Source organism: Coregonus clupeaformis, chromosome 14 (assembly GCF_020615455.1).
Source record: "Coregonus clupeaformis isolate EN_2021a chromosome 14, ASM2061545v1, whole genome shotgun sequence".
Classification (NCBI taxonomy): domain Eukaryota; kingdom Metazoa; phylum Chordata; class Actinopteri; order Salmoniformes; family Salmonidae; genus Coregonus; species Coregonus clupeaformis.
In genome coordinates, this window is record NC_059205.1 from 11,496,522 (window position 1) to 11,514,263 (window position 17,742).

General features: G+C 41.4%; 3 protein-coding genes across 3 annotated transcripts; 2 read left to right on the plus strand and 1 right to left on the minus strand.

The window, feature by feature from the left end:
- Nucleotides 1-2,018: 2,018 nt before the first annotated feature.
- On the minus strand, nucleotides 2,019-11,006 carry LOC121580750 (protein ABHD8). The gene is made up of 5 exons (XM_041895767.2): nucleotides 10,645-11,006; nucleotides 5,715-6,514; nucleotides 5,126-5,296; nucleotides 4,604-4,820; nucleotides 2,019-4,361 (listed from the first exon to the last, which is right to left on the minus strand). The coding sequence occupies exons 2-5, from the start codon at nucleotides 6,503-6,505 to the stop codon at nucleotides 4,146-4,148; spliced, it is 1,395 nt and encodes a 464-aa protein (XP_041751701.2). The 5' UTR covers nucleotides 6,506-6,514; nucleotides 10,645-11,006; the 3' UTR covers nucleotides 2,019-4,145.
- A 1,451-nt stretch (nucleotides 11,007-12,457) lies between these two features.
- Nucleotides 12,458-13,906, plus strand: mrpl34 (mitochondrial ribosomal protein L34). Its single transcript, XM_041896954.2, is given in 3 exon segments — nucleotides 12,458-12,587; nucleotides 13,015-13,134; nucleotides 13,136-13,906. Coding segments are annotated over 3 exon segments (330 nt in total). The 5' UTR covers nucleotides 12,458-12,575; the 3' UTR covers nucleotides 13,334-13,906.
- A 332-nt stretch (nucleotides 13,907-14,238) lies between these two features.
- LOC121580751 (DET1- and DDB1-associated protein 1) lies at nucleotides 14,239-17,738 on the plus strand. The gene is made up of 5 exons (XM_041895768.2): nucleotides 14,239-14,806; nucleotides 15,232-15,312; nucleotides 15,552-15,603; nucleotides 15,789-15,850; nucleotides 15,984-17,738. The coding sequence occupies exons 1-5, from the start codon at nucleotides 14,798-14,800 to the stop codon at nucleotides 16,086-16,088; spliced, it is 309 nt and encodes a 102-aa protein (XP_041751702.1). The 5' UTR covers nucleotides 14,239-14,797; the 3' UTR covers nucleotides 16,089-17,738.
- The last annotated feature ends 4 nt before the right edge of the window (nucleotides 17,739-17,742 follow it).

Here is a 17,742-nt window from a genome sequence, read left to right on the forward strand (position 1 = left end):
CAAGCATACCCATGACATGATGCAGCCACCACTATACTTGAAAAGATGTGGAGTGATACTCAGTAATGTGTTGTATTGGATTTGCCCCAAACATAACACTTTGTATTCAGGCCAAAAATGGAATTGCTTTCCCCAACATAATTCACTTTTACTTTAGTTGCAAAGAGGATGCATGTTTTGTACAGGCTTCATTCTTTTAACTCTGTCAATTACGATAGTATTGTAGAGTAACTACAATGTTGCTGATCCATCCTTTTTTTGGGAAAACCTCCCTGGTCTGTGTGGTTGAATCAGCGTTTGAAATTCACTGCTCGACTGAGTGACCTTACAGATAATTGTATGTGTGGGGAACAGAGATGATGTAGTCATTCAAAAATCATGTTAAACACTATTATTGCACACAGAGTAAGTCGATGCAACTTATTATGTGACTTGTTAAGCACATTTTCACTCCTGAACTTATTTAGGCTTGCCATAACAAAGGGGTTGAGTACTTATTGACTCAAGACATTTCAGCTTTTCATTTTTTATTAATTTGTAAACATTTCTAAAAACATAATTCCTCTTTGACATTATGGGGTACTGTGTGTAGGCCAGTGACAAAAGAATCTCAATTTAATCCATTTCAAATGCAGGTGTAAGTAACACAACAAAATGTGGAAAAAGTCAAGGGGTGTGAATACTTTCTGAAGGCACTGTAAGAGAGACTTGGTTAAAACTAGATTATCGTTGGTTGATGCATGATCACTGACAACGATGAGACAGCCTATAGGGAGGAGGTCAGATACCTGCCAGTGTGGTGCCAGGACAACAACCTCTCCCTCAACGTGTGCAAGACAAAGGAGCTGATCGTGGACTACAGGAAAAGGAGGGCCGAACCCATTCATATCGACGGGGCTGTAGTGGAGTGGGTCGAGAGCTTCAAGTTCCTTGGTGTCCACATCACCAACAAACTATCACGATCCAAACACACCAAGACCGTCGTGAAGAGGGCAAGACAACGCCTATTCCCCCTCAGGAGACTGAAAAGATTGGGCATGCATGGGTCCCCAGATCCTCAAAAAGTTATACAGCTGCACCATCGAGAGCATCCTGACTGGTTGCATCACCGCCTGGTATGGCAACTGCTCGGCATCCGACCATGAGGCGCTATATAGGGTAGTGTGTACGGCCCAGTAAATGACTAGGGCCTAGCTTCCTGCCATCCAGTACCTCTATACCAGGCAGTGTCAGAGGAATGACCAAAAAATTGTCAAAGACTCCAGTCACCCAAGTCATAGACTGTTCTCTTTGCTACTGCACGGCAAGCGGTACCAGAGCTCCAAGTCTAGGTCCAAAAGGCTTCTTAACAGCTTCCAACCCCAAGCCATAAGACTGCTGAACAATTAATCAAATGGCCACCTGGACTATTTGCATTGACCCCCCCCACCTACATGTACAAATTACCTCAATTACCTCGACTAACCTGTACCCCCGCACATTGACTCGGTACCAGTACCCCCTGTATATAGCCTCGTTATTGTTATTGTATTGTGTTACTTTATTTTTTTAAACTTACGTTTATTTAGTAAATATTTTCTTAATTCTATTTTCTTAAAACTGCATTGTTGGTTAAGGGCTTGTAAGTAAGCATTTCACGGTAAGGTCTACACTTGTTGTATTTAGCGCATGACAAATACAATTTGATTTGATATGATTTGATTTGGTGGCATCTTTCTGTGAGGAGGTGAAAAGGCTTGTCTCTTATGATGGACAAGGAAGTCCCCTTTACGCTATATGATGGGGCAAAAGAATGAACATTGAGCCCACCATAGTCAAACATTTGATGATATAAGATAGCCTAACAGGGGCGGCCCCCCCAGGCCTCAGAGCCAGTAATGTGCACTCAAAGCCATGGTTACTTTTGTCTGTCACAATAAAATTGTCCTAATTCATTCCTTCATGCATTCATTCATTCACATTCATTATCTTTCATGCATTTATTTTCATTCATTCACAGAAGAACAAAAACAACCATATAATGTAAACATTTTTTTTTATTTCATGCCAGTAAAGGCACATTCATACACTCAATTGAACAGTTCGATATATCGGATTTTTATATGCACCTACATTCAGGCAGTGCATGAGTTCTGATGTCTATGAATAAATGCATTAATGACATTTATACATTTTGAACCACAAATGATAGCACACTGGATAGGACCGTTTTAAAAATACATTTAGCGGAGGAAGCAAATGTGTGCCCTGCAGTCCATATAGCTGTCGGAACAATCTATACAGTGCATTAGCAGACTGCATCAGCAGCACTTCATGGTATTTCAGACAGTCTACATGAATACATCTTCTTTTCAACAGCTAGGTCAAACTCATTGGTTCCTCATCCTACTTGTTCCCATTACTTATGCATTATCTTTCTCTACAGTTCATAACTCATCTCGTTTCAAATTGCATAATCATCTCGCATCCTTTCTCAGAATAATGCATATGCACTAAGCAGTGTGCAGCAGTCGGAGACATCGAACCAGATAATTGTGTTACTGTGCTTCATACTTCTTAGTCACAGATTAATGACACACTCTCATTATGAGACAAGAAAACGTTCACAAATGAGAAACCTGAAAACATATGTCCTTTAGGTTATTATCATGGATGACCTTTGACATTGCAAGCACAAACAGATTGACTGGAGGGCAGTGGAGGAAAATGCTTTGCTTTACTATCTGGTAGACAGAAGAACAACATCATTCTTAATGTTGTTACATCAAATTCAGAGGCAAAATTAGTTGCACTATTGGAAGTTGAATAACTAGCATCAGTATTTCAAAATAATTGTTATAGAATACTCTTACATTATTTGGATTGCCTATCACTAAAGCTTTGGTCCAACTTCTCCTCTGTCCATAATGCCGCTTAGATTATACTCTCAGAGGACAGTGGAGGTTTTTGGATTTCTCGACTGTCAAAGCATGTTGACAAGAAAATTCTCACATATCTTAAAAGCCTGTTCATGCAGCAACTTCAAATGGTCCAGTTAGGTTAGATAGTTCATAATGTAGACACACAGTAAGCATAGGGTTCTAAATGCATCATATCGGACAACACGGCTAAATGTTCTTGAGGCAAAATACTCCACTCCATGTTGTGCATCAATTAATCATTATGTTTCAAAAACGAACCTGTACCCAAGCATGAATGAATGCACAGTGTACGACAAGGTTGACAGATACTGACTGTAACTGACAGATATTTAGTTTGCTCAAGGATATGTTTTAACATCTTTACTTTGGCTTGATAATATTTTATGAGGTTGTTGAACTTGTATGGCCCATTTGTTTAGGTGTGTGGTGTATGTCTTGTAGTAACTTATTGCATGTATATTTGCCATAACAATTACCAATCCATTCACCACTTCCATCCAGTCAACACTTTAGTCTATAACCTGCTCAGTAGGGGATGATTACAATGATGACCTCATACAAACTGGATCGCAATGTGGCATGAGCAATCTTACTCCCATAATACACCACAGCCACTCATTGACTTGTATTGTCTGGATAGTTTCACAGTTTTCCAAGTTCATTATTTTCCCCTTTGAAGTGAATCCATAATATGGACCCAGTTTTATAAGATCATCATTTCATCAGGACACCAATCAGCAGTGATATATTACTCACAAGATAATGGATGATAGGTAGCAAGGCGATCCACACACCACTTAATGATCATGCCCTCCTCACTTCAGTTCATAATAACCCACTCACCAACCGAGTTTGGTACTTGAGAGAATTACGAATTGATATTTTGTTTTAATAACATCCTCTGGACCCGAGGTCTGTCTGATTACATACACCACATGATGAAGCACAGACAGCTGTCAAAGGGGAAACAGAAACACGCATCTCTGTCGTTGCATCAGATTCCTCTTCCTTCCATCCTTTCCTTTCTTCTTGCCACAGTGCTAAGTCCTATTCAAATGCCAACTCTAGCTTGGAGCACCAGTTGCCTCCCCTCCACTTCCACAACAAACTCCGGCCCTGTTAATAACAGCTCTCAGCCTGCGAGCAGCCTTAAGACCATGTGCCACCTGCCAAAGACAGGCCCTCGGATTGGGTTTGCTCATGTAAAATGAGACTCTCTATTGGTTATTTGTCCATGGGCTTGTTTGGTTTTGGTGTCTGGGCGACAACACCATTGACTATAACAGTCTTGTCAGGATCAGTCTTGGCTGCGTTCTTTTTGGACATGTCAGGCTCCCATAGGAAAAACTCGTGCAGGAGGGTGTTGACTGTGTCAGGGCACTCCATCATCACCATGTGACTGCCCTCCTCGATGACTTTCAGGAAAGCAAACAGTAGGATCTGAAATTAAAAGGATAATAGTTACAATCAAGACACATAACATTTTTACAATATGATATTAGTCATTGAATATGACGGGCTTGTTATATGATAGGGACTGTCCATAATTCATATAATAATTTAATTTAATTCCTCTTTCATAACAACTTCAAAAGCAATTGATATAATTGACCTGTTATATATGGGTAGTGGAGCTTCCTGACTCAACATGGATTGGTTTTCATTCATTTATGTCTCCTTACCTCTGCCATGCGTTGGTCCTCATCAATAGGCACAAACTTGTCGTACATGCCGTGCACCAACAGGATGGGCACGGTAAGCTCAGCGTGGTACACCTCGTCCCCCTCGGGCCAGTACTGACCGCTCATCATGGCACGCAGCACGAACGGATTCACGTTGAAGGCATTGCCCTGCTTCAGCAGCTGCTTCTCTTTGGCTCCCTGATGGGCAAACCCAGCCCTGAACATGTTGGAAAGACTCATAGCCATCAGTATTACTTGACATTCTAAATAATGTGTTACAGTAAATTCCTCTTACCCTTTGTATGCAGTAGTAGCTAAGCATTGACAGTGTACACTACAGTATACTTTCTGTATGAAGAGTGTCTTAGTTTTGTTTTGTCTACAGCGATAGGTTGTTGTTCTATTTGTAAAGCGATGTGTTGTTATTTTCTCTACAAATGTTATTTTGTCTGGCAATGTGTTTTGGCTTTGTCTGCACTTCAATATTGTTTTGTCAACAAATAGATGAGATGATTTCCTTACTTGAGAAAGCTCCAGGCCAGGAAAGGGGACAGGCAGTGCAGAACACAGGAAGGAAGCTGGAAGATGGAACAGAGGCTGGGCTCCAGAGCTGTAGGCCCTCCTCCATTGATCATCACTACCTTGTGAACCTGGTCTGGATACTCATGGGCCAGGAAGGTACAGAACGATACCCTGAAAAGGGATATAATCAAACGTGTAAAAACAATGTCTTGGGAACCTGCTGTCTAATTGGTCCCTTCATCATCACAACGTCATAACCCTGCCCTCTGATTGGTCCCTTCATCATGACATCGTCATAATCCTGCCCTCTGATTGGTCCCTTCATCATGACATCGTCATAACCCTGTTCTTTGATTGGTCCCTTCGTCATGACATCATCATAACCCTGCTCTCTAATTGGTCCCTTCATTGTGACATCGTCATAACGCTGCTCTCTGATTGGTTCTTCTTCATCAGACATTGTCATTACCAGTTTATGATGTGTTTCAGGGCATGTTCAATTACTGTTATTCATTTACTGTTATAAACTGGGTGGTTCAAGACCTGAATGCTGATTGGCTGACAGCTGTGGTATATCAAGCATACTTACCCATAGGAGTGCCCAATGAGGATGTTGCGTTTACGGGCGTATCTCTTGAAGATGGCCCGCATGTCTTCGGCCAGGGCGTAGAAGGTGTAGGCCGCCGCGATGTGGGGGGCCGTGCTGGCCCCGTGGCCCGCCAGGTCAGGGGCGATGACCTCATACCCCAGCCGCGAGAAGAAGTCCAGCTGGCTGCCCCAGATGTCCAGCGAGCCGCCTACCCCGTGCACGAAAAAGAGCGCCACGTCCGAGTGCGTCCCCTTGCAGCTGGAGATCTCCCTCTCCGAGTCAATCATCACCATGCGCTTGGGCTTGCGGCGGCGCCGGCGAGGCGGGGGTGCTGGTTTCTGCTCCCCAACCATGGACAGGGGAGGCACGGGTTTGGGTTCAGGAGAGGTGGGTACTTCCTTATAGTCGGCCAGTTCCACCTCCACGGTGCTGCAGGGCTCCATGTCTCCATCCTGGCACTGGACGATCTCAGAGTGCAGCACGTCACCCAGGTTCTCAATGACTAGCTGGCCGTTGCGGTAGACAGTGATCTTGCGCTTGCAGTGCACACTGCTGCTGCTGTTGCTGTTTCCACTGCCCTTCTCCTGCTCTGGCTCCTTTACCTGGTCCTCCTCCGTCACTACTGGCGCCAGGCGCTCGGGCATGATGTGGTGAACCCTGAGGACTATCCCAGGCTTCACCTCCACAAACTCGAAGGTGTCAGCTGGCTCGGAAGACTCGACGGGCATCACCAGGCTGGCAGCCTTCCCAGTCAGACAGCACAGGATCCCATCTGTAATGCTGGTCAGCATGGTGCCTGCCTGCAGAGACAAACATCCATGAGGAATGCCAATGAGCTGAAAATATGACATTTTCAAACGGATAGGTAGTAAGGACTGTGGTAAGAACATGAGGTAACCACAGGAGGCTGGTGGCACCTTAATTGGGGAGAAACGGTCTCGTGGTAATGGCTGGAACGAAATAGGTGGAATGGTATCAAATACATCAAACATGGTTTCCATGTGTTAGATGCTCCGTTCCAGCCATTATTATGAGCCGTCCTCCCCTCAGCAGCCTCCACTGGAGGTAACATAATCTGAGTGGTGACAAAGTCTCTGATTATAATTTACTGTATATACACAACAAACATAGTATAACAACCTAAAAGGGAGCTGTCCTCCCCTCAGCACCCTCCACTGGTCAAAACACATAATAGGAAGGATCTGGTAGGCTTAACAGACAACAAAGATCATTGAGCTAAAAGATCCCACTGGAAACTACAAAACAGTTGTTTGTACATGGCATTTGCTCCATGATAAACACCCTAGGTTTTCTCAATCATTAAGCTTTCAATTTAAAAAAGCACCGTCTTAAATGACCAGCTTAACATTGGGTTCAAAGTCAGTCCATAGATAACAGTAAAAACAATACCCACTTCGTACTGAGCCTCAGTGTGGAGAAGCAGAATCAATTCACATAATGACCTAGACACAAACTAAGAATAGACAAGGCTCTTCCAAAATGGCTCCTGGACCCTAGGGTATAAATAGAACGTTAGCAATGGCACAGCTGGGTTCATGCCAACTGCTTACTGACTGTATTTATTACATGTGCCAATGGTGTTTGGTTTTCAGTACACCAGCAGACCACGATTTCCGAAGACGGTTATGTCCAATCATGGCTCAAGAGGTTTTTGGCAGTCAGGTATTGGAGTATTTTATGTCACACTGTTTAAATACAGACACACAGATGATCAACGGTAAGCAGAACGGAAGTGGCATATTTACAATATGTGCTGGAACTTGGATCCAGACTTCATTGTTTCCTATGTACAGTAACTGTGTCTCTGCTAACTAAACAGAATTTAAACTGCTGGTCTATCGTTCAATTATCTTATGTAAAGCTGGAGTTTATGATCTATTTATGCTTACAAATTATGATGCCATGCAATACATTTGATTGAATTGCATTTCCAGTCAATAACGTTCACTGATATTATTAAATCATGCTCATAGCTACTGTCAGTGAGGTCTGGGGAAAGCTGACACAGCTATTTTCAATTCTCAGAAAAGTGTAGCCTACACAGCAGGGAGGCTTTTCTAATGATGAGTTTGTACAAACCCTTCCTATAAAAGCTGACCTGACACACTGGCTTTAATCAACATATATATTTCTCTCCTGTTATTCACACCAAGGTCACACCATTGACTTATATAAATGTCAAGCCACAAACATACACACGCACACACACACACACACACACACACACACACACACACACACACACACACACACAACAATAATGGCAGAGCTCTGAGGGGAAGGGTGAAACTATGACTCAAGTTCCCCCTTCTCTCACTCACTACCCACCTCCAATCACCTTCAATCCCGGATTCATATTCTAGCTTTATACATGATATATTCACAATAAGGGGAGATGTGTGTAAATGATTAATACCCGCTGGTGCATTCATTGTTCTATCTCTTTACTATTACATGTAATTGAAATGTCCATCTGTGTAACGCTTGCTATTAAAATGCTGAATAGGAGCAGCTAAAACTGCTGTGTACGTATATTCCAATTCCCGACCCAGATGTGTATGCTAATCGCTGACGCTGACCTAGCGAACTTTATTAAGAAAATGAGGTGCACTGGGAAATGAGAGACTTCTTTTGCCAAAGACATGTTTTGTTAAGCTTAACGATTTTGAAAGTGCAGGTTTGGCGAAGGCAAGTTAATGAAGTTTGGTTTAATATACAGATGGGACATCAGAAAGCAGGTAATGGGGAGAGAGGAGGGGCCATTGATCCTGGTAAATGATGCCTCTGCATGAGGTGCAGCTTATTGCTCACTCTATCCCTGCCTCCACACACACAGGGGAGTTCATTATCGTATTGAAATGGCACACACAATGTTTGGCTGAGGGGGAGAGGGATGGAGAGAGTGAGTGAGATGAGAGAGAGAGTGAAGGAGAGGGCAGATGGGTAAGGAGAGGGAAGCAGGGACGGAGAAGGTGCGAGAAAGAAGGAAGGAGAGAGAAATTGAGTGAAATTGAGTGAGAAAGAGAGAGATAATTTATTGAGTGTTGTGAAGGTCGGTGCATCCTGTACTATCCTGTTTCTTCCAGGAGTCAAGTGAAAGTTGTGATTGCCTTTCCTTGGTGGATCAAAATGGTGAGCCGCTAGGAGCAGTGAGTGCGTCATTAATCATATGAACAACTGCTACCATCACAACATTCAATAGACACATCTAAATGTGTATATATTTAACATGATGGCCTCTAAATCATTGCATTTTTGTTTAGGGTTCAGGATACTGGATAATATGTGTGTTAGCACTATGAAAGCCATGACATACAGGCATATACTGTATCTCCCTTATGTAATAACATATCATATTGAGGTTATTATATCATCTGATCGTATCAGGCATGATACAAGACTGATCAGAAAGTATGTTGGAGGTGGACTTCCCTCCAGGCGATAAGGTGGCCACCCTTGCAATAAACCTGCGCATGACTGATAAACTGGGAAGAGACTTGCGCTACACTCGTGTGAACACTCTATACGCACATGGGAGCGCACTAAACAACGCACCGTGGTTCGCTCAAAAAGGGTATACTCGGTCCGATTCAATTCGTACTGTGGTGCGGTTCGCTGCAGGTGAGAACGCAGTCCGGACCAAACACAGGAAAATAACCAGAGTCGCGCATTGTTATTGTTTGTTTCACTGCGAGCATTTAATGAAATACACGCAGCATCATAACCTGAGATCTCTGAAACGTTCTGTGAGTAGCAGCGCATTTAAGAGCGCATCCGATGCAGATTAGGGGATACCGGGGCTATACCAGGGATATAGGCTACTGAATATAGAGGTTTCACGTCGCAGTGCTGTTTCCTCCCGTCAGACCAAAGGAATGTTTAGGAATGTTAGTTCGTTTACATTTGGCAATGTGAAACCAACCGGACCAAATGATAAAAAATACAAATGATAATAACAATAGTCGAACTCTGAATCGAACTACAGCTCAAACCTATGCGTGAAAACGACCTTAAATGCAAAGGACCATCCGACTCAACGTTCCCTGACACTTAATCCCACGTATTAAGGTCGAAAGTTAATGTGAGATTTGAATATGAATTCTCGAGCATGGCGCTTGCAACGCCAGGGTTTTGGGTTCGATTCCCATAGGGGCCCAGTACGAAAAAAGTACGAAAATGTATGCACTCACTACTGTAAGTCGCTCTGCATAAGAGCGTCTTGCTAATTGACTAAAATGTAAATGAAGGAGTTTCCAAGTGGACTGCCTCTAAATTCTCTCACCCATGTTACTCAGCCATTTTACTATTTGATCTGCAATGCAGAATTAGGTTGATTATTCAAGCGACATGTTTAACACACATTTGGTACACTATGTGCTCTAGTGTTCCACCAACACTCTAGGCCTACAAGTAGCCTGATACATTCTGATGCATATGTACAGTATTCAAAATACCCGGTTTGGAGGACCATTGAATCTACGATTACAATAATGTATCAAGTCATGTAAAGAAATGCAAATGTGCAATTTATAACTAGTTATGTTAGTACTACCTATAAACACATAATGAACCATTGAGCGCAGTCAAATTCAGGTAATCCAATTGAGCATGCGATAATTATTTTTTCAACTATTTTTTCATAACTGTTATGAAAGATTTAACCATTTGCCAAATTGCCACTACAGTAGCCTATATATATGGTAAGTGGACCATGAGCTAGATACAGTATATGCCAACAACATAAATCAATATTGAGTGGATGTGTTGCGCATTAATGCATCATGATTGACATCTATTTATCTGAATTCCCATTATGAAACATCAAATATACTGTTTCAGATATGGTATCAATATGAAACTACATATAGTAATACCGTTTACTGGTGCATATGCCTATTTAAATTCTTACCTTACTGATGATGATTAAGGATTATGAGAAATATGATGCTCCTCTCCCATAGGACGATAGTCAATAGGTTGTTTATAATTAACTGCAGCTGAAAAATCTGTTGCATTGGTTGCAATATTAGTATAATTCAAAAGCAACCTGCATGCTGGAGAAGTTGATAATTGGCTTTATCTACAGATGGTTTACATCTTACTAATCAAACCAATGGAATAAGGCTTTACATCGAAGTAATGCACACTAGGAAGGTGTGCCAATTGCAATTTTAAAATGACCATAGTAATGACAGATAGCAATGCTTTTTCGATCAGCATCCTTCGGCGCTGCGCACACGGGCGACATTCTACCAACCCTTTTGTCCTTGTTGTTTTCCGCATCCACGGAATTCTCCTCTCAGCTTCCTTCTGCTTTTGAATGACAAGAAATATAGCGAATAGGCTACAAACATTGGTTCTACTAAAGCCAATAGGATGTCTTGTATTCCTGTTGCTAAGGCCGGGTGGGGAAATGATCAACTCAGAGATTCCCATGCCATAGGTGTGTGTGTGTGTGTGTGTGTGTGTGTGTGTGTGTGTGTGTGTGTGTGTGTGTGTTGATAATTATATAAGTAAATGTGACATGTGGCTAGATGGGTGAATGAATGGATGAACCCATACAGATCAAATAGAAATGTAGAACAAATGTGGAATGTAAAAGATATGAGTGAGATGAGCAGAATCAACACTGCAGCATCTGGGACTCAACATGACTCCTTCATCTGTCTGGTCAACCAGATCATTGGCCAGGTCCTTGATAAGGCAGCTATTCAAATTCTTCTAGAGGAGCTAAACCTCTCCAACACAGATAACATTTGTGGGATTCCCTCCATCTCCTCCAGAGAGCTGCCAGTGAGCTCTGTGGCCCCTCAGGATGGCACACTGCATGTCAGTGATGAGGCGCTGACCACCTAGAACACTACGCTCCATCAAGGGGAGTCCTTCTACATCTGCATTGCTTTCTGTTTGGGGTTTTAGGCTGGGTTTCTGTATAGCACTTTGTGACATCTGCTGATGTAAAAAGGGCTTTATAAATAAAATGTGATTGATTGATTGATTGATTGACTGTAGCAGCCTGCAGCCTTCTCCAAGAGGACACAGAGGAATCAGAGAAATAACTGTCCTCCACCAGCCTCTCCACTGCTACAGGTGGAATTGCATTATTCTTCCTGTTCCAAGGCAGAAATGGTCCATAAAATACATTTAAGAGAATTAGAAAAGCACCTGCATGTCAAGCTGGTGCTGGGGGTCATGAAAAAGGTTGCCTACAACCCCCTGAAGTTTCACACCTTAATTATCATCTGAATTGTCAAAGACATTTACATTTTACATTTACGTCATTTAGCAGACGCATATAAAGTTGTATTTAATTTAGCATAAAAAGCACAAAACAACTACACTCCCACGTGTGTAATACAATCATATTCGAATCTCTGGCTATAGGCTAGAACAGGCTATAGAAAATATGTCACTATAAGTAAAATATCGAAATATATGGTGGTAAAAAAAAATATATATATATATATGTTGTAATATGTTTATGAAATAGATAAAAAATAAAAATAAATTACATTCAAATACAAATACTAAAATACCAATGTACTTGTCTAAAATGTTGTCTATCTCCAGACTTTTTTGCCTCTGCGGCTGATGCCATGAAGTGGATTATCTCCATTTCAAACCAACATCTTTGCGTTCAAACGCTTGTGACTAGCACTTCGATTGGATGAAAAACGATAGCCAATCGTAGCTCTGAATGGAACGAGGGTGATTTTGCATTTCGATGACATTCATGTTGTGCCTAGCGCGTACCTCAGTGGCCTAGCTAGCTAAGTCAGTGATAAAACCGTCTAAAATGAATATTATCAGGTCGTCATTTTCCAGGTTTCATGGAGTGATATGCCCCACCAGGTAATTAGCTACGATCTTGAAATTAATATGAAAAGTGTATGTTTTAGAAGTCCTCATGGCATGAAATGTTCAGGTTCCACGTAGGCTAGGTAGCTAGCTAGCTACACTTAGTTAGCTAACGTAATCTGGCTAACTCTCTGGGAATGATGTTGCCACCCTCCATGTCTTACCACATCAAATGTGTTGCTTACATGCTTGGATTTTACTTTAAATAATGTTTGAATGTTAAGTGAACTAGCTATCCATGAACTGATGCTAACTAACCCTCATGACAAAGTCTGCTTTAAAAATCAAACTTAGATAGCTAACTATACATTTTCACAAACCAACAACCATATTTTCCTGAAACTTGAATGCGTTCGCACTCTGCTGAATAGTTTACATGGTTAAATCATAAAACTAATAACGTACGCTTATTATCCAACAGGATTGTTGCACCACAGCTTCCAGGATCCAGTGGCCCCCAGCCACGAGCTCTGAGTGGTTGGGTGCTGTCCCAGGCCTGTGTACCTCCACAGACCTCTCGGTGTGGACCTCTCACATCACAGGCAGAGGGGGCTGGGGTGTTTCAGCAACTCCCCTGGCACCACCAACAGATTCGCACAGGGAAGCGGGGCACAGAGTATCAGCCCAAGAATATAAAGCGGAAGAGGACCCACGGCTGGATCAAGAGGATCAGCACTCAGGGTGGCATCGAGGTGATTCTCCGTAGAATGCTGAAAGGTCGAAAATCCCTGTCACACTAAGCACCCAATGGACAAACATTTTTCGGTTAACTTATTGACGTACCCAGGTTTTGCCACCACTGTTGAAGAAGATGCCTAACAACTTCAAGACTTACTGGCCCAGTTTTGTGTAGAGCTGGATGTCAGTTATTGGGTATGTGAAGGCTGATGTTTGTCCATGTAAATGGATATGTCTTTTACACACTTTGACAAATGTTTTCCCATCATGTATTTCAGCAACTATCTCGCAGAAGCTAAGAAGTAGTGCAGAGCCTTGCTGATACCATCAGTGAATTTGAAATGGCATATGACCTTGTTAAGTCATGCAGGATGAAAGTTATGATAAAAGACCCAAAGTTGCACATGTCAACATACAGTGGTGGGGTTGAACTAGGTCCAGAATTTGAATATTGTACTTTAATAAATAGGTGCTGGGCTATAAACATTTGCGCTATTAAGTTACTGCGAAAATAGATACACCTTCTGACCTTCATCAATTTTAAAGCTAATACACGTTTGTCATTCAAGTCTTTGTCTTGCTCAAATAAAAGCACTCTGTGAGTTTCTGAATAAATAAATACACTTTTTTTTTTGCATGAGTGTGTGTGTAGTTGGTTCAAGTCATTGGGGTTAGAGATGATGCAAGATCGGTAACACAATACATATCAATATTTTTGTGAATAATATCTACATGTTAGGAAATTACACATTTGACATGATACTTGAAATTAAAAATAATGAATTTGTTGCTACTGCACGTTTCTCACCACCTCGTTGCCATCCGTTACATGTGAAGGCATCTGCAGTAGGTGTCAAGCGCCTCTTCCCATTGGCGGGTTGGTTTCTCACGGAAACACTAGTGACCCAATGAACATTGTCCTGTGTCATTCTACGATTGTCCATCCTCTCCTGTAGCCAATGGAGCATCAGGCAAGACGACGAGGAACGCCTATACACGGACTAGCAACAAAAATGGAGTAGAATGACTTGTTAACTTATACCTCAGCTCTTGTTATGCTAAATTAAGTGCTAGCTAGCAATCAAGAACAGTATGCTTGGTTATTCGATGCAACACAGTTTGATTAGCGTCGAAGTCAAACGTAATTTTACAAATAACACATGTCTTTATTTGATTGTAGCATAGTCTAAGCGAATTTGTAAACAACCAGTGCTTTCTTAGCTACGACAAAACACTGGCTATAATAGTAGCTAGCTAACGTAAGCGAGTTGCTTGCTGGACAGACAAGCTTGGCTAGTTAGCTAGCTGGTGGTCTTTGCTAGTTTATGAAATATTTGGAATTGATGCACATATTCCTTGAACTTTGTGTAATCTTGAATATTTGAGAAAGCCAACGCCGAATAGCGCATTTTGCTAGCTAGCTAAGCAGGTTCGTGTTGTTGCAAGCATATTTTCCACGCGCATCAGCTAACATTAGCTAGCAACTTTTGTGTCTGTGTGTTGTCTTCCTGGGGTCAAAAGCCACCATGGATAAGGTAACGTCTCTTTTTTTTCTTTTAGGTAGTTATCAAGCTAAACAAGTCCGCTATGGGGGGTCGGGTTGACTGCTAACTAACGTTAGTTGGCTACCATGTTTTGAATTTGAACTCGCTAACGTTAGCTAGTTAAGTTAGGCAATGTGTTTACTTTTGGATCCTCAACTGGCTTAGTTAACTAACTGGACATGACAGCTAGAAAATAAACATGTTTCATGATATAGGCCAATATGTTGTCCCTCACTAGCTACTCATCTTATTTATTAGCTAGGTAACTAGCTATGTCATTTGTACAATAATTGCTCAGTTGGCTGACCAGGAAGATATTTCCCAATCCTACTGTTCAGACTTGAAGTATCCTCAAAAGTTTGAATAGTGTATGTCAGCGTGGCTAATTTCTCACACTTGCCTTTTTTCCTAAACAGGCAGATTTTTTAAAAGGACTACCTGTCTTCAACAAAAGCAATTTCAGCCGATTTCACGCAGACTCTGTCTGCAAAACTTCAGTAAGTGTTATCGTGCCTTATCATTTCTGTATGTCAAAGCAATCTCAAATGAATGGGATTGTTTTGGTGTTTCACCTGTACTGGAGATCATGAAAAGGCCAAAATAGATATTGTGCCAAAAAAATGCATCACGTAGCTGATCTTTGTTGTTATATTTCTCACCTGATGTTTGAGACTTTCAGTTAGTGGACACATACTTCATTTAGACTCTTTGTCACTGATTTCGGTCTTTGTTTCAGAACCGGAGGCCCTCTGTGTATCTTCCAACTCGGGAGTATCCATCAGAACAGAGTGAGTGTCCCCACAAATTCAAATGGTACTCTGTTGCCACAGTATCTGTGCTGATGTGTACTTCGGATTGGAATAGTGTGGAGTTTGAGTAATAAAGGTTACACATTATTGATCTATAGTTACAACATAAACACATTCTTTGTGATTTATATTGGTTTTGATCTGATCTATATATTTCCTTCAAGTCATTGTCACAGAGAAGACAAATATTCTATTGAGATACCTTCACCAACAGTGGGACAAAAAGGTAAAGTATTGGGAAAGTTGATACCTTGGAAAGTCTTAATGCATTGTTCCTTTACACGATATGGGCACTGTATTGTTGTTTAATGTATGTTAGCTAGTTTTCCAACCCCTCTCCATGTCTTATGTCTCGACAGAATGCGGCCAAAAAGAGAGAGCAGGAGCACACTGAGGGGGAGAACACTGCACCCCCGCGGAAAATTGCCAGAACGGACAGTCAGGAGTTGAATGAGGACTCGTAGAGTGCTGTGTCAGCAACATGCAACACACACACACACACACACACAATTATGGATAAAGAAGCACACAAGCAAAGTGCATTTGACAGACAGGACAGACCACTGCCTACATTGTTCAACATGATCTTGGGATGCTGACAGTTTTCTCTTTGTATTTTATTTACTTTTGCATTTTTCTTTATTTTCCCTTAACTGTCCGTTAACACTTATCTTTTATAAGTCTTCGATCGGCACATAGCTGAAAAGCTCTGCCTTGATAATGAAAGGCACAATAACATTACCACCCCACCCTGTTGCTTGACCATGTTTTTACATGAGGAGCATTTCTATTGCTCTGTTTGCTTTCATTAGTTTACCTGTACTTTGACCTGCATGTTTTAAAGTCATGTCCATTTAATCAATTAAATTGCATGCCATTTATATACATCCTTCTGGGCTTGGAGTGAATAGAATATGTGTATAGACTTTAGATTGAAATAGTCTCAGGTTGTTCTTATGGGGTATGCTGTCTCAAAAGGCTGTATTCCTGAAGGTGTTGATGTCTCTCCTGGTGATTAATTGCCTTAATGGAAATGTGTTTCTTGGTCATTTAAGGACCCTCCCTCTGTTTACATTGTGATGTCAGTGGAGGAAATACACACACTGTTAATGAGTGGGTTGATGGTGTGGATATGGAGAATGATCCCACAGGGTCATATTGGGGCTCATTTAAAGGCATACCAAATGCAAACCTTTAGAGCTCGCCAGCTTGTAGTTGTAAAAAATGGAAATGAGTTACCTCTGGTTTCGTTTGGCCATTCCTATGGGGGGAAAGAATGGGGTTTTGGGATAAACGCTGAAAATAAGGTCTGTGGTAAACACAGGCTTAGGAGATCTTAAACATTTTGTTCTATGAGATAATGAGTAAGTTTACATGACCTTTATGAATTATGAAGTCTTTACGTGCTTGTTTTATTTACATAAATGCTTCAAAATTCACAAAAAGTGACGTTAGCTGATCAATATTATCTCATAGAACAAAACGTATAAGATCTAAGTCTGTGTTTACCACAGACCTTATTTTCGGCATTTATCCAAAACTCCTCCAAAAACCATATTCATTTTCTCATAGGCTTTGGCCAAAGAACCATGACTGAGTTAGTGCCTACAAAAAGACGCCATTACTATTGCTCTCTATACAGTATAAAAACAGACCAATGTTGTAGCCAATACATAACACATGATGCTCGATGTGTTTGTCAAAACTTTGTTTCCCCCTAGACTCTAGCAGCTAGATTGTCATCACATCTAGAATTATATTGATACAGATAAGTGTTTGTGGATATTATAACACTTATGACTGTTAAAATGGCATGGCTCCACAAGTAAACATATAGCTAGCTGCCAAGACTAAACTTGGCTCAGGTATTTTGATGGCTCCACAAGTAAAACCATAGCTGCTAAGTTGCAACTTGGCATGATCGATCTGTGTGAACCTATAGTATATATGTCTTGCTTTAGTCAATATGTGGGATAAATGTGCCATTCAGGTGTATAGAACCTTGTTTCAAAGTGTTCTGCCGTATAAGGCATCCTGTTAAACTGTTGTGGGGCATAGTTGTGTTTGTAACATAATCGACAACTGTAAATACACAAGCGGAGAGTATTGTTCCTGATC